This window comes from Triticum dicoccoides, chromosome 7A, assembly GCF_002162155.2.
Source record: "Triticum dicoccoides isolate Atlit2015 ecotype Zavitan chromosome 7A, WEW_v2.0, whole genome shotgun sequence".
Lineage (NCBI taxonomy): Eukaryota > Viridiplantae > Streptophyta > Magnoliopsida > Poales > Poaceae > Triticum > Triticum dicoccoides.
In genome coordinates, this window is record NC_041392.1 from 722118017 (window position 1) to 722141239 (window position 23223).

The following is a 23223-nucleotide window of genomic DNA, read 5'->3' on the forward strand; positions in this document are numbered from 1 at the left end:
GGGAATATAATTGAAGAAATCAGTAATAGCAGGACAACATTGAGCAACGGTGACAACCACCAATTGTAACTGGTGAGCAAAGCAATGAACATAGAATGCATACGGAGCTTCATCTCTAACCAATTTTTGCAAACCATTGAACTCCCCTCTCATATTTGAAGCCCCATCATAACCCTGACCACGTAGCCTGGAAATTGACAAACCATGATATTCCAACACATCAACTAAAGCTTCTTTAATTCCAGCAGATGTGCAATATGTGATGTTCTTAATGGCAAGGAATCTCTCTTGGAGCACTCCATGATCATCTAGAAATCTACGTGCATCATGAAATCAGATTAGTAAACATTACTAGTGCAATATAAAAACACTAAAAGATGGTATGTGTTACATCAAACTCACCGCCATTTTCTCCTTTATTGAACAATCTCTAGCCTCATCAATAAGTATTGAGAAATTCTTATCTCCAATGTCATTCTTAATAACTTTGGTTACCTCCATCGCACAAGCTGTAGCAAGGTCCTTTTGGATGTCAGAACAAATCATTTGTGCATTTCCAGCCCCCTTGTCAAATGCATCCTTCACATCTTCCTTCTTGTCCTTATACCAGTCCAATAACTCTCTAAAATTGCCCTTGTTGATGGAAGTGGAGGATTCATCATGCCCACGAAAAGCTTCACCTTGTGCTATGAGATACCTTGCACAATCCAATGGTGCAGTTAGGCGGGATTTATAAGATATCTCAGCCTCTTTGCTGTACACTCGGAATTTGGTAGCCACACTTGCTCGTTGATTGTTGAAATCATCACAATCTCCCCTAGCAATGTTGTGGTAACTAGATTGACCACCAACATGCTTTTCAAAACTAGCTAAACCTGTTTTCCAACAAGTGTACCCATTTTTTGTGAAAACATCATTGCCAAATCTAATGGCTTGGGATGGTTTCTTGAAAAGGAAGCAATGAAAGCAAAACGCAGCCTCCTTATCCACACTATATTCCAACCAATCAAAATTGTCAAACCACGCACGCTGAAAGGATCTCCAAATTTTACCATCTTTTGTCTTCTTGAATTTATGCCCAATAGCTTTGTTTCGCTTGTTCAACAAATAAGCTCTTCTCACATCACTTCTTATTTCAGGGGCATAATCTTCTATTGGTATTCTAAGTCCTGGATCAGCAATAATTTGACTTGGATGAAATTCTAGTATAGGCATTCTTGGTTGGTTTGTACTCTCATCAAATGTGGTGTCATTTCTCTCATTGCTTGGAGTTGAGGGATCAGGTCTCTCATTAGTTGAAGTAGGAACTATGGTCACTACAGCCAGGGAAAGGGGATCTGGGTTCACATTCGCTGGGATCAGTGGACTGGCTGGGATAGGATCAGGTTCGGCACGAGGAGTACTTGAACTACTTCAAAAAAACTGTTTATGCTTGTATTTTTTCTCTTCATCTCTGCAAATCTGCAAATAATTTGCATGGGAATAGGACTTAAATTAATTAAGATAACATGAACTAACAAGTAGCAACTACAAATGTACCAAAATTATTGATTCAAATTACCCAGCCGGCCAGCAGTGAGCACACGTCAACGCCTCAACTCCTTCAGCAGCAGGCAGCAGCAACAGCAGCAGTACGCCTCCGATTCTCTGACTTAAAGGCTTGGCTGACACTTGGCAGTCTGGCACCGAGCAGCAGCCGGCCGCCGGCGGTCGATGGCCAGCTAGGGTTGGCCGCGACCAGTTGGCGCCTTGGCTCGTCGCCGTCGTCGGAGAGGCGCGCGCGCTTAGCTGCTGGCGCGGTGCTCCGGCAGTCCGACGCCCCGGCCGGTTGCATGGTCCGCCGCCGTCCGCCCCAACGCCGACGAACGCTTGGTCTGGGGCCCGGATGCGCGTGTCGGCGTGTGGATTGTGCGGCGTGCGTGGAGGCTGGAACCCTCGATGCGTGCTTCGTTGCTCTGGTGTGGCCGTGTGGGCTGTTCTGCTGGTGCCTCTGTCGGGCTAATGGGCTGACCTGAAAAGAAGAGTAGTATTAAAAAAATAATACATTTTTTTGGAGGGTAGGCTAGAGCCCTATGAAGCCCACCTACTTGACTCGCCACAGCATAGTACCCCTATATCGCATGCATGCTACTGTACTTACTAACTAGCTACTCCATTTATCTTTATCTTTATCTTTACCTAATATTAAAGGATGGAGACTTTCACACCTACTTGACTCACCACTGCATAATACCCCTATATCGCATGCATGCTACTGTACTAACTAACTAACTACTCCATTTATCTTTATCTTTATCTTTACCTAATATTAAAGGATATTTGCCAAAAAAAATATTAAAGGATAGAGACTTTCATAGTTCTCCATAGGCTTAATAGTTTTCTTATACACCGACCCATATATGTGTTCCCAGCCCATTATTTGAACAAACTATTATGGGCCGAGGTAGGCCTCCTCTCATTTTTTCTAAAATCAATGGAGGAGCAACGAAAAAATATAGGACCATGGGGCAATCGAACTCGAAACCTCGCCATCACGTATAGATCATGGGAGCCAACTCAGCTATGGTATGGTATGTGATAGGAAACAGATCGTTTTGCTATAAATAGTCTCACCTCGCTCCTTTCGATCAAGTTCCACCAAGTTTTATATGTTTCTGAGTTGAAACCGATAAGCCGCCTATTAAGGAATCAAAAGGAGGAGGAGCGAGAGGAAAAGAAGTAAGAGAAATAACTTCCTTTCCTGAGTTATGACTTATGAAGGAAAGAAAATATAGTCATTGCCATGAACCACGGAGGAAAGGAATTAAAGTAAGGGAGAGAGAAGGCCATGCATATGGAATGAATAAACCAGAAAGGAAACGAATTCTACATGGCCATTGATGGGGGTGTGAGAGAATAAATTAAGAAGGCCAGGAGTGGAATGGAATTATAGCCATAGGATATATTTGCGCTGGTTACTACAGAATGCAAGAGGCACATAAGTTCTCAAATAATTTCATGTCATCCGCACAAGTAGAGGCAGTAATGAGTAGAGGGATAAATATATACCCTAGGTATTTTAGGGGACCAACTAATAGGTTTCTGAGTTCTGCATTTTCTAAAGCTCTCTTTGCATTGGCTGAAGGAGGGAATTTTTAATGTATAAGGCATACAAACTTGACCTAAATAAGTGATCTTGTAATTCTAGAAAAGTTTCCAGATAAATTAAATCACGTGTATGGCCAAAATATTGTCTCTATGGCTGAGATATTATAACTTAAAAAACATGATAAATTAAACTACATGTATGGCCAAATTATTGCTTCAGGTACTGTACAAAAGTTTCCTACAAAAAAGGTATTGTACAAGGTGAACTTCACGTGCGTGTACATAAGGATCGACCAGGACAACACTTGATATTACAACAGAACCTTGCAACACAACCACTGACATTATCATAGTTCTCAATGCACGCCTGCGGTTACATAACTAACAAAGGAACTACATATATAATTTACCAAATAGCTGACAGCCAAGTTCACTAACCAGACATACATAGCACTTACGTTAACATAACAAGGACATGCCCAAGTTCAGAACTCACCACTGCCATCAACCATGACCAGAGCAGGGGTGAATGTGAGCCTACTCGTAATTAAGTCCTTAATAACATGGCTGTGCTTCTTCGGCACCGACAAAATCAGCCACTGGTCATGCACTGGGCACACGACTTTGATAGGCAGCACAGATGGTGGGACGCCGCACTGCTTCTCGGTGGCACCCAGAAGTGCGCCAGCGTTTGCCATCTCCGACCGCCGTCGCCAACACAGCAGTGCATGCCCATGGTAGTGCGCCACGAGCGCATCCATTGGAGGGCGTGCACGCTAGGAGCACCTCCGGACATAGACAGGGCTCGCCCCTCCGCCATGCCTCCTGCGGAGAGGACATGGAGATCAAGCTACGACTAACACCATCGGCTGCGAGCAAAGGGGTGTAGCCGACGACAGCGGCACCGTCAATGTAGAACTCGCTATTAGTCACTCTGAGCTGCCCATGGTGAGATCGGAATGGGGCAAAATCTAAGGTGAGGGATTGGTAATTTATATACTGTTTAACTAATTAGTTGACGACCTAGGGGCACGCGCACGCCCTGTTAAATAGAAAAAGTCCCTAGCAAACCAAACAGGGTGAGACTTTTCTGGGACTTTTTGCTAAAAGTCCTTAAAAGCACCTCCTGGAGAGTCTTTTTTAAAAAGTCCCGGGGACTAGAAAAAGTCATAGGACTAGAGAACCAAACACCACCTAAATGGCCTTGTATACATAGACGGAAGGAGTACTAATTGGCGCATAACACACTAGACTGCAGTGAACATATGTACATTACGTGGCATCTGCTTTTTTTCTCAGCAATTTTTATCTAGGTTTCATTCCATGTCCAAAATGAGTTTGCTAAAGTTACTTTGGTCATCTCCCTGTGACCTTGCGTGAATGCAGATCAACCTAGACCTCATTCCCCATCATCGACCAATAGGAATGGGCAGTCATCAGCAAGCAACAGTCAAAGGGGGCATGATAAGGAGTCTCATGGTGCCGGAAAACCGAAGTCTGCAGGAACAAATAACAAGTGAACTATATAGTTTCATACTCATGGATGGTAACAATTTATTGTTCTACTTAAGTACATACTGTGCACCTCAAACACTTTGTCTTATTCAAACCATTCTTGTTTTTTTTCTCAGCCAAGCTACGATGTGTGTAGCAGTTCAACTAGGCGAAGCATCGAAAAGATCACAGCCGTCTGATGTTCGATCGACATACTCTGTCTTTAAAACAATGAATACTATATGTGTATTGTACTCTCTGATATGTTGATTTTAATTAAGTCGCTACATAGGGAACTAAGAGGAATATATGAATCAGTTACATGTAGCGGTTTGTAATTGCCTCTCGACGAATTTGCACGCTGCACCTAGTCCATATGTATCTTGTGTTGTATTGACTTCACATACATTGTATTTCGGATTTGGGGTTGTACTAATAAGTATTTGAGTGTGTGCAACACACAAAAAGTATTCGTTTATCTCAAAATATTTTACATGGATGTTAAGGAACGAAAGGTGCTCTACCATATGTTGTTGCTCCAAATACTTGGGCGCAGAGCACAACAAGGCTAGCTAGAACACACGAGCGCTTGCAGCACACGTCACACCTGCAAGGACGATGAAAGGCTCCTGCCCTGGCCCTGTACCTCACATCTAACACGACCTCATGAACGCGCACGGCAGAGCGGGCGCCAGCCCAACTGTAGGTAAGTTTGATTCTCCGGTCTAGGTGGTCGGGTAGGACCAGGCCCGTCTTCTGAAATTTGCAGTCCAGGGCAAAATGAAATATTAGGCCCTATATTGTACAAAATGCATATAACTAAATAACTAATAAAACTTAAACTTACTGTTTTTTGTAATACATTAATCCATGGTTTTTCTGTTTTGTAAAGCAAACAAAAATAATGTGAATGAACTCGTATTCTCGAGACAACAACATAGGAAACACCAAACCTTAATTCGAATGAGCTACTATCTTAAATTTTTTGGAGCACGACAACTTGAGCAACTAGCCAACTATCTTGCCCAATCAATTTGACTGCAGCGCAAAAGATGGAAATACCAAAATTAATGAAATGATGCATGTGTACACAAAAGTTTAAAAAAATGTTGAATATAACTTTTGCCAAGATAAACAAGTGGTTTTATTTAACATTTTGCATACTTTTTAACAACTATACTCAAAATACAGATCAGAACAACATGGTCAGATTGTACTGATTTAACTATTTTAGTGTGTGTACCTCTCAAAATGAATTTTGAATCGGACCGATGGTTTGAGATATAAAGCATTTTGAATTTTGATGAAATCTTTGATGGCATAGGTATTTTTGTATTTTTTACATGCATGCATGTATATGATGAGGGAAGGTGGAAAGTGCCTTTGGTAGCGAAAAATGCCAAATGAAGACCGAGCTCCATGGAGGACTTAATTTGAAAGCCTCGAAATTCAAACTTTTCAGTTTTAAATAATTCTGAACAAAATACACGTATACATAGATACATAATGTACGTGTGTGTGTGTGTGTGTGTAGATTTTCAGGTCAAAAACACTAAAATGAGAGCTACGCAAAAAAGACAAATCTGGGGCCTTTTATCATGTGTACTATTCATTCTGAAAGTCCATGATTTTGTTTCTTTTTATGTAGCTCGTGATTCAAGGTATTTGATTCTGAAATTTTATAAACATACACATTACATCCTTGAATTTTAAAGTATCCATGTAGCTCGGTCTCCAAAATGCCCTACTCGATTGCAAAATGCATGCACTATGTTCTTGTATAGCACAGTCATATTGTATTTGGGATTGTACTAATTATAAGTATCTGAGTGTGTGTACCACGCAATTACTGTTCATTTTGTAGCTAGAACAAGCGCGCCGGCAGCACATGTCTCGCGCCGGGGAGCACACGGCTGCTCCCCTGGTCCTGCATCTCACCTCCGGTGTGACTTCCAGGTTGCGCCCCAACCGATTCCTGAATCCAGGTGCAGGGTAGGACTTTCAAGTTAACAGGTACAAGGATTCCTGAATCCAGGTGGCCTTGTAGGACTTTCAAATTAACAGGTACAGGTAGGACGCACCATTCTATCTACCTGTCGTTCAAAGTTTGCTACCCACGATTCTTGTATCTATTGGTTTCCCAAGACGTTTCTTCGTCTCCACGTTGACGCATGCATTCTTAGTCTGGCCGCGGCTATAGCTACAAGCGTACGTACGTGGGATTGCTGACTCCATGTGCAATACGTACCTACCTACCGACCAGAAAAATCTTCTATAAATATAGCTATAGGCTCATGCACGGCCACAACCATCTAGCTCCCCATAGCCGCCTCCCGGGGCCTCGTAACCATGAAGCTCATGCCGACCGTCTTCTGCCTTCTCCTCGTCGTCCTTGCATTGGGTGGTAATGCACATCATAAACTCATTACTGCCTTGCTTTAGCTTTTAGATATTCCTTGCTAGCGCGATCTACAAGTATACATGTTAGTTCGACCACGTCATGTTCTTCATGCATGCACTAAGACATGATTGATCTACGTTACAGGGGCTCGTGTGGAGGCTCGAGGCACACCTTCGGCTGATCAGGGGTCAAAGAACCAATGGTCCAGCATGTTCGTCTTCGGCGATGGCTTCGTCGACAACGGCAACCTCCCAAAGACCGACACATGGCGTCAATGGAGCTATCCCTATGGCTCCTATCTCAACTCCCGTGGATCTGCGACTCCTGTTCCAACTGGACGCCTTTCCAACTATTGGATTCAATCTGACTTCATCGGTACGTAGCTAGATATATACTGGTATGCTAGATAGAAAAAATATTTTTGAGCACGTACAACCTTATATCTAAGACCATCCAAAATAATCCATCATATCAAGGCTCTAGATCATTTAGTTCTGACCCTTACAATCTTATATGTGTTGTACTAAAAATAATCCTTCATATTTATTGATTTATTTCCCTTGCAGCAAGGATCTTGGGCCTCAATGAAGCCCCTCCATCGTACAGGCTCACGCCACATCTATCTTGCGACCCATCTGGCATGACCTTTGCTTTCGGCGGTGCTGGCGTCTACGAGGTGCCGGACAAGAAGGTGCCGACCCTTGCCACACAGGTTAATGCTTTCACGAGGCTACTTAATACTGGGGTCATCTCAAAACAACAGCTTCAGAGCTCCGTCGCTCTCGTCTCCATCTCCGGCAGTGACTACATGACTGGTGCCAACGTCGACAATGCCTTCTTGAGTAGCTTCGATGATGTGAGTAGTAGTTAGCAGACTCAAACTTGCAAACACTAACCAGTATGCAATTACTATATACCCAGCTTCTTACCAAGTAACATCTCTTGCATGCAGATTGATAGTTATATTGGGAACGTGACGACTGAGATTGCGAAGAACGTGGGGAAGCTACAGAGGCTAGGTGTGAGAAAGGTACTAGTGAACAACATGCATCCCATTGGCTGCACGCCTTTGCGGACTAGTGCGAACAACTACACGACATGCGACCTTCTGGCTAACTATGCAGCAACTGTGCACAACAACAATATAGAACACCTGATGGGGAACAAGAATAATGCCCACATACTGGACCTCTACACTGCCTTCACCGACATCGTCAATCACGCCCCTGGTAAGTACTTTATATGTCTGCACACACATGATCCAAATTAAATCTGGTTTCACATGTATGCATTTTATTCAACATCTGTTGGAACTATGTGTATGCAGGTGAAGGATCGGAGCAGTCAAACAATTTCAAGCGCAAGCTGACACCTTGCTGCGAGGCTTCTACCGAGCTGGGGTACTGTGGACAGGTTAGCCCGTCAGGGGAGCGCCTCTACGACCTATGCAAGAATCCTGACAAGAACTTCTACTGGGACGAGAGTTACCCGACGACCGCTGGGTGGGAAGCTATTATAGAGGCGCTAGAAGAACCTTTGAGGGAGTTCCTAGATCGGGACTATGTTCCATGATGCCTTTGTAGTTTAGGTTTGGCTCGATCCATTGCTTGTTGGTGCAATATCTTTTTGCTAGGTTAGCTTTATATAGATAGTATTCGTATTTAGGAAGAATCTTGTGAGTTTTTATTGCCTTGTGTTCCATGAACTTTTGTCTAGTTACCTTAATGTTTTAAGAAAGTTGGTCGTACTATATATGGTGAATCTAGTGTTTATCTATTTGAGGAGCTCGTGGGAGTTGCAGCAAACGAGAAGGTGCTTGGATGATTGGTACTATTTGAGTAAAGAGTAGATATATATTTCTGCATGTGCGATCCTTCGTCTCAAAGACTGCAGCTTAGTCGATTGGGGTAATGCTTCACGTGGTGGTAGCACGGGTGTTTGACATGACATGATGGGTGTCAAGCCTTTTATCGTGGCAAAGACAGAAAGACACACACTGGCACCCGCACCCCATACATTCGTCTGGCCTTCTTGGCTGTTCCGTCAGATTCTGCCTTCACCATGTACGCCCCGGCTCAACAAGGCTGTGTTTATGCCGTCGTTCCCATACCTGTAATTAAAAGCGCACAGGTCTTGCCTGTGAGAACTTCCACTTAGCTCCCTGCCGCTGTAGCTGCAATGTGTGCATTTCACATTCATGGGGTTGGTTTCTTTTACTTTGCTGTTTCATGTATTGGGAAGCAAGATAAGGGGGAGAGAGATGCTTTCTGGGAACAAGGAAATATTGTTCACTTCAAGCTAGTCCGACATATGTTGGTGGATCCTAAAGAAAGGAAAAAGGAAGATGTCCTAGTTGAATTGGGACAAAATGATGCTCCCCAAGTCAAAGGGTGGTATGTATTTTCGTGATATGCGTCCTTCAGCCAAGCACTTCTAGCAAAGCTTGGCGATTGGTTGATGGTCCAGGCTTATGTGCATGATTGCTACGGGCAAAATAATACCCCAATGGGAATGTGTTGGATCCAGTGTTTACCACGTCCACTGTGTAGAAATGAATAGAAAACGGGATGGCACTAGTCAGGCAATAATTTAGGAGAGCTGTTGATGGTACTGTTAGGATGATCTCCACCGTGTGGGCCCAATAGCCCACCGGGCTCTTAGATCCGCGCCCTGATCGGGGGCGCTCAACCCACTATGGGTGACGGGCCCCTGTCACCTGCACTATATAAAGAGGTGGGGGTCGGCGGCTCACAGAACGGGGTTCGTCGCAACACCATACACCCCATCGAATCCCCTACCGATCTAGGGTAAGTGCAGTGCTGACAGGAAGCGCAGCCACCACTTCACACACTACTCTCTGCCATCACCGGCCACCGTCACCATGGCCGGCACCGGTGGCTCCTCGAGCCATAAGCAGAAGGTAAGAACTACCGGAATATCTAGCCTAACCGATCCCGACGATTTAACAATGGTATCAGCCAGATTGGGTTTAGGCTTTTCGGTAGAAAGAAATCAAAGAAAAAGCTTTTCCCTTCCCCAAAGAACCCCACTGACAGGGCAAAGAAAAATTCCTCAGCGGAGAAAAGTAGCGCCGCCGTCATGGCCGCGCCGTTCCTCTCGATCCCAAATCGCATCGGCATGCCGAGGATCCGGGAAGAAGAACCACCCCATGGGGCAAAGGGCACCACCACCGAGCCGTTTGACGGCGGCGCGTTCACCTACGAGGTGCTCGCGCACGCCGGCAAAGGGGTCAGCAGGGGCGCCACATCGGAAAGTCTCCGGATCTCTCTCTCTCTCTCTCTCTCTCTATATATATATATATATATATATATATATATATATATATATATATATATATATATATATATATTGCTGTGGGGGATAAGAAAAAAAGGATGAAAAGCAGGCTCGCGCGGCGCGGTGACGTTCGTCGCCGTCGCCGGCGGCAAGGGCGAAGCCCTTTTTTCCTCCACCGTTGTCGTCTTCAGGGGGCAGAGGAGGGTCGACCTCATCTCTCTGCCATTGGAAACGGAGGATGGAGGAAGGTAAGTAGACAGAAAGGAGAGGGAAGAGGACGCTCGTGTAGCGCAGCGGCGTCCGACGCCGTCGCCGGCTTGCCACCGGCGCGACGGGGCCGTTGGGAGATGCGCTGCTGCATGCAGAGAGGAACAGCGAGCAGCGCGCGAGAAGGGAAAGGGAAGGGAGAGTAGGCGCGCGCGGCGTGGTGGCCCTCACCGCCATCGTCGGCGGCCGGGGCGGCCGGCCGGGGCGCATCCCCTTGCCTCGCCGTCAACGAGACCGCGACGAGAGACGAGGCGGAGAGAACGAGAATGGGGCTAGGGTTCGGGAGGATCGGTCGGCACTGGTTTTGTTCTAGCGAAAATCGAGATGGACTGTCCAATCTGATCGACGGCCGAGATGTAAACCCTAACGCCCAGCGGGCCTGTTGGGCTAAAGAGCAGCAGCAGGCAGACTGGGCCGAGGCTGCCAGCCGCGGGCGCCGCCGCGCGCGCTGGGCCAAGGCCAGCAGCCGCGCGAGCTGGGCCGAGGCCGGCTATGCTGCAGTTTTTCCTTTTCATTTTTTAATTGTTTATTTGTCTACTTTTTTTGGGCAGATTTTAAATAGTTTTTCTACTCAAATTTCATCCAACGAAATTTTGTTTAGAGTACAGAAAAGTAAAAGAAAATGTTCTGAAAAGTAAACAGAACAAATTTCTGAAAATGAAATAGAAAATTTTCAGAAAACGACATGCTCAAGAATTTATAAAGAAAATAATAAAGTTCATGAATTTTTACTTAGTCAAAGAAAAGTTTATTTTAACAGTAAAAAGTTCATGAATTTTTTATTCATGTTTTTCCGCTGTGTAAATAATTAATAGTACTCTTTTACAAAGAAAGAAAAAGTATTATCCTCCAATTAAATTGGAACCAATGGGAAAATTTAATTGTATGAACAGTTTTTTGAGAGAAGTTTTTTCACTTGTGGGTGAAATCAGATTCAGATAGCTTCTGCTATGATAGTAGAAAGATATTTGATTAAAGTTTAATTATGGTATTGTTATTTTCTGACCAACGTTGATGATGATAATATTATAATTCAATGAGTCTTATAGTTAAATGTTCAAATCTCTGATAATTTTTGTATCAAAGTGACCAATTTTCAGAGCATTTCATAAAGATTGAGAAATGTATATTAAAAGTTTTCCGCTGCAATAAAGTTGATGATGATGAAAATTTCTTAGCAAAGTTGTTTAATAGAAATACTATCATCACATTGTTTATGAGTTATATGCATTATTTCCATTTCCGCCCAACGGTGATATGGAATTAATGTAGAAGAATGAGTTTTATTCTAATTCTACCACAACGGTGATTTAGATATAAAAGGGAAGTTTTACAAAAGTTTAATGTGCATATTTTTTTAACTAGACCAACGTAGGGTTATTTTTATGCTCATTATTGTTGATTATTGTCTAAGTTTTCTCAGACTAAAAGTTTTCCATGCTTTCATTCGTGAAAGCGAATGGCTGGGTACTTGTGACCCGAAAGATGACCGAGAAAGGTCATAACGTGAGGAAGTATGTTCTCTCTAAAGAATGGTTTCAAAAGAAAAAGATAGATCATTGAGAGTCTTGGTTGACGAATGTCTTTCATGTACTCATCTTCCCTCGGCGGACAGAATTTTCTATAAGGTATCCACTCATCTTCCCCATGTCTCCAGGGATCCCTAGCGGTGGCACCAGAGACTCCTATTTGCCTCTTTGCCGTTGTACACCCGTCATGCATGCTATATCCAAGAAGAAGCAACAAGAAGAGCTTGAATTCACTGACCACAACTCCACGAGGAGTAGGTCGACCTGCATCTACCTTACTCCTCCAGTCCTCCCTCATGCCACTGCTCAGGCCTACCTTTCTCTCCAGCACGCACACGCAAGTTTCTTCCCAAACTCCTAACCTGTTTTAGAGAATAACACCCCCTTCACATTGCATCACGACATTGTGGAGGAACACCTATCGCTGCTCTTCTTCGTTCTCCACTACTCCCATCACCCTCATGTTACAGTCGCTATGATAAGATGGAAACGATCCAATCGATTCGAGCATCACACTACTTTACCGTCTCCTCTCTGTGACATCTTGAAATTCTGGTTTCTAACAACCCAGCAAATCAGCATCTCACTGATCCCTTTCTTCTCCAGTGAATAATCTCCTAATAATAAGTTTCTGACAAAGGACGTGCAGTTTAACACTATCTGACGGTAGTTTGAAGCTAATTGGGCAGCCACGGGTGAAGCTGTCTGGTGAATGAACTAAAGCGGACAACTGGTGGTAGGATTTGCAGTTTAACACTATCTCACGGTAGTTTGAAGCTAATTGGGCAGCCACGGGTGAGGCTTGAACGAACTACAGTGGATAACTGGTGGTACGGTAGTCCCTGCTTTATTTTCCATCCTGTAAGTTAAATCCATTACAGCAGAAAGAACCATTAAATCGGCACGATCCCTAACATTTTATCAAAAAAAAAGTAGGTTTGGTACTGGTGGACTGGTGGTCTGTAACTCTGCATCCCCTTCGGCAGCACCATGTAATTTATGAGTAGAGACAGTTCACTGTGATGTTTATAGGAGGCTTGAATTGCAAATATGTTTCCATGTTACTGTATGTTAGCCAACATAACAAGTTGACATGTCGTTTACAAGATTTTGAAAGGCGTATGTGTTTCCATGAAGTATGTGCTAAACCTGAGATTATCTGCATGGTATCCTTCCTGTCAGTATTAAGTGAAGGTATGATGATTATGGTTTTTTCCATATCCTTTACCTCGAGATTGTTTACTTATTTAAGTTATTAGATCAGTAGTCCGTTTTTAAACCTATTGTCGATACATGTAGCTTCAAGAAGTTATTGAGTTTCACAGGTTTCTTAGTTGCATGGTTCCGTGACGTATGGCAAAAGGGATCTAGAATTTCGTGTTTAAATATGACGAAAAACATGGATATTTTTCTTTCATATTGCTGGACTGGGGAACCAGAGTTGAATTTTCTTTTCTTGATCTTGCAGCTTCTCCTTCGTCCCCCCGTACAACTTCCCCATTAAGCATCTGCTATCTGGTGGTGTGTTCTCAAGTTATACGTTTCCTTATTTGTTGGCTAGATGTAGGATGAAATTCCTGCCAGAGCAAACAATATATTTCACTACCAGGGTACAAGTGAAAGATCAAGGAGAATCTATAAATGGGTCTCAGGTTCTCTGATAAATTTATTTGTGAGATTTGATCAACGGGTCTGAGAGATGTCATGAGTATGTGGTATGTACTGCTCTACAAGCAAAACAAAAGCACATTGACTATTTATGTTGAACATGAAAATTCTTGAGAAAAAATGATAATCTGTACCTGTGATTTTGGAAGTTTGTTGCTGACATTAATATTTTACCTGCTGTTCTGATAACAGTGGTGGCGCAAAACCACTATCGAACAAGAAATTTAAAGATTGGAGGTAATGTTTTTTTTTGCACTGACTTACATGTATGATTATGGAATTTGAGGCTTTATTTTCTATGATGATTAGCCAGAAAAATATTTGGAGGAATTATGTTGACAAGGATATGTAGACTCACTTCCTTTAAAATACTTCTTCAGAGATTCATCTCTATGATGAGCCGTTGTATTCAGAGTGCACAATGTTACTCTGAAGAGCTATATATTTCATAAATTAACACAACAGACATAAAAAGCATACTACTACCATATATTTTTGGAATTTTTACGTCATCTTTCAAATGGATTTCTTATTGTTACAAATCTAAAGTTTTATGATCGATTACAGAAGTGTAGTAATTTGATCATATCATCCCAAGTTGCTATTTTGATCTATATTTGCAAAAGCACCACATTGTCAAGCAAGCAATACAATCGTTTATTCGTTCTCACTGATTCATCTTTTCTAAACTAACATGGGGAGAGTTCTTTAGAATACCTCCTCCCAATAGATTATTTTCTAGCGAGTGACACATATTACGGGACTAACAAAGTACTGATGCTGCATTCAAAACACTTCTGCTACCGATGTGTACACCTTCTCCATGTACGATAGAATACTACATATTCCACTGGAACACCCAAAAAAATTTAAAAAATTATTGTTGGAATATTCTTTCAACTAATAATTTGCATGTTTGGGCTATCACCTAAGTTTTTGGTGGTTTAACCCGTCCATAATTATATCTGTTTTAATCCTTCTATGGTTTAGGTATATTTTATTTATATGGTTTCATAGATATAAATGTCATAACATTTTAGACCTTGGCCACATGAGTTAGTTCATCCATTTTTACTATTATAAATTTGACCTTAATACTTATCATCTTTACACATGTGTCTTATATTTCTTTTGAGAGGTAATTGTTCTTTGTACAAACATTAGCGTCATTTTTTAGAATCATGGGAGATATAAGATGTTGCAATTTTCCAGAATACAACATAAGAGCAGGAACATACATCCATGACAGAAACATAATTACAACATAGAACTTGCCAATTGTAGAACTAATAATGTACTACCTTTTAACTACTGTTTCTATCTTAATGTAAAGATGTAATGTTGTTCTTTCCTGTACGTCATAAGTGCTTGGTTGGATGCTATTTATACTAATTCGTTTCTGTGAGAAAATTTCCATTCAGGTACAAAGGGTATAGACCAACGGATACTGAAATACCAAAAGGTGATCTATAAATCCTTCAGGCTAGCCCGTACACCCAGAAGAAAAAATATTACAGATTTATGCAAAGGTAAGGTAAGTCCCCATTTCAATCTTACCGTTTCATAACTTGATAGTGAAATTTCTAGGATCCATATATATATGGAACAATATAATCACATTTTCCATTTTTGGAGCCGCAGTTTGTCCTTCATGTGTATCTTATAAATGAACATCTTTGTAATGAACATTTACGTATTTGTAGAAATGTTTCGAAATTACTTTCTTAATTTTAATAGTGGTTTGCAATATATTAGGCCTAGACCGGGTTGGCGTCTAGTACTTATAATTGTGCATCGCACAAGGCATCCATTGTAAGTCATATTTTCAATCAATCAATGTTCAAGATGTTTTCTTCAATGTGTTCTTCATGCCATCTGATCTCCATATGTGATTATTTTCGGTAAGGTATAGGTTGAGGAATAGGCTTTGCAACCCTCTGTATTTGTTGTGGGGATCAATGAAAATGTTTTGAATTAACGTCCCGTATGTGTGAAATAAAACTATTTCATACATTTCTCTTGTCTTGTCCTCGATCTTTCTCCCTGCAGGTACCCGGCATCATGGAGATCGAAGCACGGAGAGGCTAAGGGGAGGGAGAACGTGAAGTTTTATTCTGAACACCAGTGACAGAAGGGTTTAGCTTGGTAACACGGATCCAATCCATGGGGATTCATGAGGTGTTGTCACTAAACGCCCAAAGCTCTTGTCTGATTATTATAGTCTTAATTATCAATGCAACCCCATTTGTGTCGGTCAAGATGTTATTTGGACACATTCCACACTTCTGTTTGTAACAAGCACATCTCGATGGGTGACTTTCAGCGCATAAATTAAGATCATATTTGGTCCTAGCACAAATACATGGTTGTAAGCATTAAGATCTCATCCCCTTACCTCTTTTATTATAAGTGTTCCATCACAATTAGCTTGATTGATCCAGTCAAAAGCTGGAATTATTTCTTTGATAGAAGCTTGCTAGAGACCATCGCTTCAAGGGAACCTTCGGCTGCCGGGTTCCATAACCCAAGGTCTCCTCTTTGGGAAAATAGGTGTGGGGTACTTTCTGTTTCGTTACCGGACAAAAAGGAAGTATCAGGGTGTTGCATGATGTAGTGTAGGGCTTTGAATCATGGTCGTTTCCTCACCCCCCTGAAGAACGCGTCCCTATGTTAGGACAAGTGACACAGGGCCACCTGCTTAAGTGGGCACTCGGTGATATAGAGGAGATTATTCCCCGCGGATTCTCTGGTACTGACGGCGATCCCTCCTTCACAACCATTGCGCCCCTTTTCAACTTTGTAGGCACCAGAGACATAGCCCAAGATATTTCACAAGCAGCGAAGAAGGATCTGCGTGCCAATTGCAGACCATCCGGACAAGCCACATGTGCCAATTGTCTTCCCCCAGGGATATAAATGGAATCAGTATAAGGCCGGCGAACCTTCTCTATCGGACTCTACGTTGAGGACTCTCTCGATCGATCTTAATGCTATACAGAACAATGTGGTACATAGATCAATAGAAGGTCAAGAACGTTACATGGCCAAGGTTGTACATGGTTATAATTTTGTCATTCAGTTTCTGGTCGATATAATTGATCTACCATTTAATGAGGTGATATATGGAACTATCTTCTATGTGAGCGCACTCTCCCCGGTGTTAATGATGCTTTGGGCACTTCATCGACCTTCTACTCCGCCATAGTAAAGCATCCTTACCTGATCCTTTTTATATGCACTACCACAGCCTAGAATCCGAAATTAGCTAGGATCTCATCTCAGACTACATGTTCCCATGCATGATTGCGAATCATCCGCAAAAGGACACATTTCTCTTCAAATACTTCGACAAGTAAGTCGTTAACATTTACTCACTTATTATATAAGTTAACCTTCTAGTTTGATCTCATCAATGCTAATTTCTTCTTTTTATTATGCAGCGACCGACACTGGATTGCAATTGCACTATTGTCGACGCAAGGATTGGCTTATTTCTTTGATTTGAAGAAAGTCTCTCGAAAGCAATGGACAAAATTGAAGGAGGTTCTAAATGATCCTCTATGCAGGTGTAAGAACTTCAACAACACGGTAACATAGTATTTAGAGTTAAAGTTAATCACTAGTGCTTGTTTCTATAAATAACCAAATGTGAAAATGTCCCATGTGTCTGGCTACTTTGCCATGGCTGTCATGAACGACTTTTTGAAGAAAAGCCAATATTAGCGGAATCATGGCCAGATCATCAAGTGGTCCGAGGAGATGGAGAGGCACAAGGACATATGGGAATTATTAAGAGAGCCTGAGCGCATCCAAAATGTGTTGCCCAAAATACACAACAAGGAGGATGTAAATGAGGATGGGATGTTCTACTGTCCGCCAGAGTCAGATGGCGAACAACTTCACCGAGTCGAAGACACATTTCGGTCATCGATTGCCAGTAACTAGCCATGTTGATAGACACAATGCTTCAAAACAGCTTCAGAAATTGTTCATTGTGTGTTGAGACATGCATGTTTGTTTTGCTACACATCTATACTCACTGTCGTGCTCCGCTAATACTCTTAATTATTGGATCGACGTTGTAATATAATGTATGTGTGATTGTTTGAATGTTGAGACAAAATTCTATATATGTAATGCATTCTGATGATCAAATGCAACATACTGCAACCCCGTCATTAAAATGATGTCGCCATGGCAGCAAAAAAATGTTGTTGCAATAACAATTATTCTATAGGCCTAGATCACTACTAGTGGGTGGGTGCCATTAGTCCATGCCACTAATGTTATGCATAGAAGTGGCGGGTAGAGAGTAGAAGTTCTGGAGGGCACTGTGACTCGCCGCTAGTACTATGGACCCACCAATGGCGGGCGTTCACCCACCACTGATGGCATGTTAGCAGTGGCGGCAGTTCATGAAGGAAATATGCCCTAGAGGCAATAATAAAGTTGTTATTTATATTTCCTTATATCATGATAAATGTTTATTATTCATGCTAGAATTGCATTAACCGGAAACTTGATACATGTGTGGATACATAGACAAAACACCGTGTCCCTAGTAAGCCTCTACTAGACTAGCTCGTTAATCAAAGATGGTTAAGTTTCCTAACCATGGACATGTGTTGTCATTTGATGAACGGGATCGCATCATTAGAAAGAATGATGTGATGGACAATACCCATCCGTTAGCTTAGAATAATGATCATTAAGTTTTATTGCTATTGCTTTCTTCATGACTTATACATATTCCTTTGACCATGAGATCATGCAACTCCTGGATACCGGAGGAATACCTTGTGTGATATCAAATGCCACAGCGTAACTGGGTGATTATAAAGATGCTCTACAGGTAACTCCGAAGGTGTTTGTTGGGTTGGCATAGATTGAGATTAGGATTTGTCACTCCGAGTATCGGAGAGGTATCTCTGGGCCCTTGAGCAACAGTTTTCGAGGGTAGAGTATTCAACCCAAATTTATTGATTCGACACAAGGGGAGCCAAAGAATATTCTCAAGTATTAGCAGCTGAGTTGTCAATTCAACCACACCTGAAAGACTTAATATCTGCAACAAAATATTTAGTAGCAAAGTAGTATGGAAGTAATGGTAATAGTGGCAAAAGTATAGTAGTAGTATTGTAGCAATCGTAATAGTGGCAACGGAAAAGTAACTAAGAAGAGATCAATATGTGAAAAGCTCGTAGGCAATGGATCAATGATGGATAATTACATCGGATGGCATTCATCATGCAACGTTTATAACATAGGGTGACACATAACTATCTCCAATTCATCAATATAATGTAGGCATGTATTCCGAATATAGTCATACGTGCTTATGGAAAAGAACTTGCATGACATCTTTTGTCCTACCCTCCCGTTGCAGCGGGGTCCTATTAGAAACTAAGGGATATTAAGGTCTCCTTTTAATAGAGTACCGGACCAAAGCATTAGAACTTAGTGAATACATAACCTCCTCAAACTACGGTCATCACCGGGAGTGGTCCCGACTATTGTCACTCCGGGGTTGCCGGATCATAACACGTAGTAGGTGACTATAACTTGCAATATCGGATCAAGAACACATATATATTCATGAAAACATAATAGTTTCATATCTGAAATCATGGCACTCGGGCCCTAGTGACAAGCATTAGGCATAGCAAAGTCATAGCAACATCAGCTTACAACATAGTGGATACTAGGGGTCAAACCCTAACAAAACTAACTCGAGTACATGGTAAATCTCATCCAACCCATCACGGTCCAGCAACACTTCGATGGGATTACTCACGCACAGAAGTGAGCATCATGAAATTGGTGATGGAGGATGGTTGATGATGACGATGCCGATGGATTCCCCTCTCCGGAGCCCAAAACGGACTCGAGATCTGCCCTCCTGAGGAAGAACAGGGCTTGGCGGCAGCTCTGTATCGTAAAACGCGATAAATCCTTCTCTATATTTTTTGTTCTCCCCGAAAGAGAATATATGGAGTTGGAGTTGAGGTCGGTGGAGGTCCAGGGGGGCCACAAGGTTGGGTGGCGCGCCCCAGGGGGGTGGGCGCACCCCACGCCCTTGTGGCCAGGGTGTTGGGCCCCTTCACTTGATTCTTTCGCCAATATTTTTTGTTAATTCCAAAACTTATCTCCGTGAAGTTTTAGTTCATTCCGAGAAATTTTTATTCTGCATAAAAATAACACCATGGCAATTCTGCTAAAAACAGCGTCAGTCCGGGTTAGTTCCATTCAAATCATGCAAATTAGAGTCCAAAATAAGGGCAAAAGAGTTTGGAAAAGTAGATATGACGGAGACGTATCAACTCCCCCAAGCAATTCAGTTGACAAACTGAAAGTGATAAAGAAAAACTTTTACAAACTCTGTTTGATCTTGTTGTTGCAAATATGTAAAGCCGGCATTCAATTTTTCAGCAAAGATTATGGACTAACCATATTCACAAAAACATTTAAGTCTCACATTTACTCATATCAATGACATAATCAACTTGCGAGCAATAATAATAAATCTCAGATGACAACACTTTCTCAAATCAATCATGATATGATATAACAAGATGGTATCTCGCTAGCCCTTTCTGAGATCACAAAACATAAATGCAGAGCACCCCTGAAGATCAAGTACTGACTAGACGTTGTAATTCATAGTAAAAAAGATCCAGTCACGGTCATACTCAATATAAATTAAAATCAATGCATACAAATGATAGTGGTGCTCAGCTTTTTATAAGAGGATGATGACTTCGTAATAAAATTAAATAGATAGGCCCTTTGCAGAGGGAAGCAGGGATTTGCAAAGGTGCCAAAGCTTGAGTTTTGAAATAGAGATAAATAATATTTTGAGCGGTATGCTTTCATTGTCAACATAACATCTAAGAGATCTCGGTATTTTCCATGCTACATACATTATAGGCGGTTCCCAAACAAAATGGTAAATTTTATACTCCCCCACCACCAACAAGAACACTCCACAACTGGTCCGAAACAACGGGTACCGTCCAACTAACAACAATCCTGGGGGAGTTTCCTTTGCTATTATTCTGATTTGATTTGAGCATGGGACTGGGCATCCCATTTACCAGCCATTTTCTCGTGAATGATGAGCGGAGTCCACTCATCGTGAGAATAACCCACCTAGCATGCAAGATATTGACAGCCCTAGTTGGTACATGAGCGATTCGAGCATACAAAACAGATTATTATTTGAAGGTTTAGAGTTTGGCACATGCAAATTTACTTGGAATGGCAGGTAAATACCGCATATAGGAAGTTATGGTGGACTCATATGGAACAATTTTGGGGTTTGTGGAATTGGATGGACAAGCAGTATTCCCTCTTAGTAGAAGTGAAGGCTAGAAAGAGACTGGGAAGCAACCAACTAGAGAGCGATAACAGTCATAAGCATGCATTGAGATTAACCAACATTGAGTGCAAGCATGAGTAGGATATATATCTCCATGAACATAAATATCGTAGAGGCTATGTTGATTTTCTTTCAACTACATGCGTGAACATGTGCCAAGTCAAGCCACTCGAATCATTCAAAGGAGGATACCATCATATCATACTACATCACAACCATTTTAATTTTCTATGTTGGCATGCAAGATAAACCATTATAAACTCCTAGCTAATTAAGCATGGTACGAGCAACTATAACTAGCTAAACATGTTTCATTCATAATAGGTTGAATCAGGAACAATGAACTAATCATATTTACAAAAACAAGATAGGTCGAGTTCATGCCAGCTTTTCCTCATCTCAATCATTTCATCATATATCGTCATTATTGCCTTTCACTTGCACGACCGAACGGCATGGATAATAATAAGAGTGCACATGCATTGGACTAAGTTGGAATCTGCAAACATTTATTCAAATGAGAAGACAAGGTAATATGGGCTCTTTGTTAGATCAACAATAATGCATATGAGAGCCACTCAACATTTTCATCATGGTCTTCTCCTCTCGACCCCCAAAGAAAATAAAATAACTTCAAAGAAACACACTAAATATTTTTGGAGATTTTTTTTAAGAAAGTAAAACAAGAACGAGAAAACTATTTACACGGAAAATCTCCCAACAAGCAAAACAAGAATGAGAAATCTTTTTGGGTTTTCTATTAATACTACTAAGCATGCATAAAAAGTAAACTAACTACAACTAATTTTTTTCTTAAGGTTTTTCAAACACACAGGAAGAAAGCGGAAAAAGAAATAAACTAACATGGATAAAACAATGAAAAATTATGAGCACCGAAAACTAGAATGAGTGTGTGAACATGAATGTAATGTCGGTGAGAAATACGTACTCTCCCAAGCTTAGGCTTTTGGCCTCTATTGGTCTAAGGCCACGGTTGGCCTAGCGGATATCCAAAGTTGTAGTCGGGGTTGTACTGATGCAGCAGCTACTGCTTGGTGAGCTGCCTCCTGGTGTGTGCGTTCAGTGCCAGAAATTCTTAAACATTCTATAAAAAATCATATCAAATTTTCAGGGCATTTGGAGAACTTTTATTTTCGGGACATTTTTATTGCATGGATAATTCAGAAAACAAACAGAAAATTCTATTTTTGCTTTATTTAAACTAAATAACAGAAAGTAAAAGATAGGTACAGAGAGTTGTGCTTTCTAAATTCATCCATCCCATTCTTGTCAAAAGGAATCCATTAACAAGGTTGATTAAGTCTTATTAACAAACTTCTTCCAAATGACATGAAACTGGAGAATTTTCGAATAACACAAGGTTACCTCAACGGTGATATGCATTTCCCCAACATTAAGAATATCATATTTCTTTTTGACAGCGGGAAGAGGGAATTCAAAACCTCCAATAGTAATAGTTGAAATTTTTCCAATAGAATTGATACTATGGACTTGAGGTTGTTTCTTCGGAAAGTGTATCGTATGCTCATTACCATTAACATGAAAAATGACATTGCCTTTGTTGCAATCAATAACAGCCCCTGCAGTATTCAAAAAGGTCTACCAATGATGATCGACATACTGTCGTCCTCAGGAATATCAAGAATAACAAAGTCCATTAAGATATTAATGTTTGCAACCACAACAGGCACATCCTCATGAATACCGATGGGTATAGCAGTTGATTTATCAGCCATTTGCGAAGAAATTTCAGTAGGTGTCAACTTATTCAATTCAAGTCTACGATACAAAGAGAGAGGCATAACACTAACACCGGCTCCAAGATCACACAAAACAGTTTTAACATAGTTTCTTTTAATGGAGCATGGTACAGTTGGTACTCTTGGATCTCCAAGTTTCTTTGGTATTCCACCCTTAAAAGTATAATTAGCAAGCATGGTGGAAATCTCAGCTTCCGGTATCTTTCTTTTATTAGTAACAATATCTTTCATATACTTAGCATAAGGAGGCACTTTAAGCATATCAGTCAAATGCATACGCAAAAAGATAGGTCTAATCATTTCAGCAAAGTTCTCAAAATC

At 41.5% G+C, this 23223-nt stretch overlaps 1 protein-coding gene across 1 annotated transcript; it reads left to right on the forward strand.

Annotated features, from left to right (window-relative positions):
- The first annotated feature begins 6902 nt into the window (after nucleotides 1-6902).
- On the forward strand, nucleotides 6903-8714 carry LOC119331993 (GDSL esterase/lipase At3g09930-like). The gene is made up of 5 exons (XM_037605172.1): nucleotides 6903-6985; nucleotides 7127-7357; nucleotides 7549-7838; nucleotides 7935-8211; nucleotides 8310-8714. The coding sequence occupies exons 1-5, from the start codon at nucleotides 6931-6933 to the stop codon at nucleotides 8552-8554; spliced, it is 1098 nt and encodes a 365-aa protein (XP_037461069.1). The 5' UTR covers nucleotides 6903-6930; the 3' UTR covers nucleotides 8555-8714.
- Nucleotides 8715-23223: the final 14509 nt, after the last annotated feature.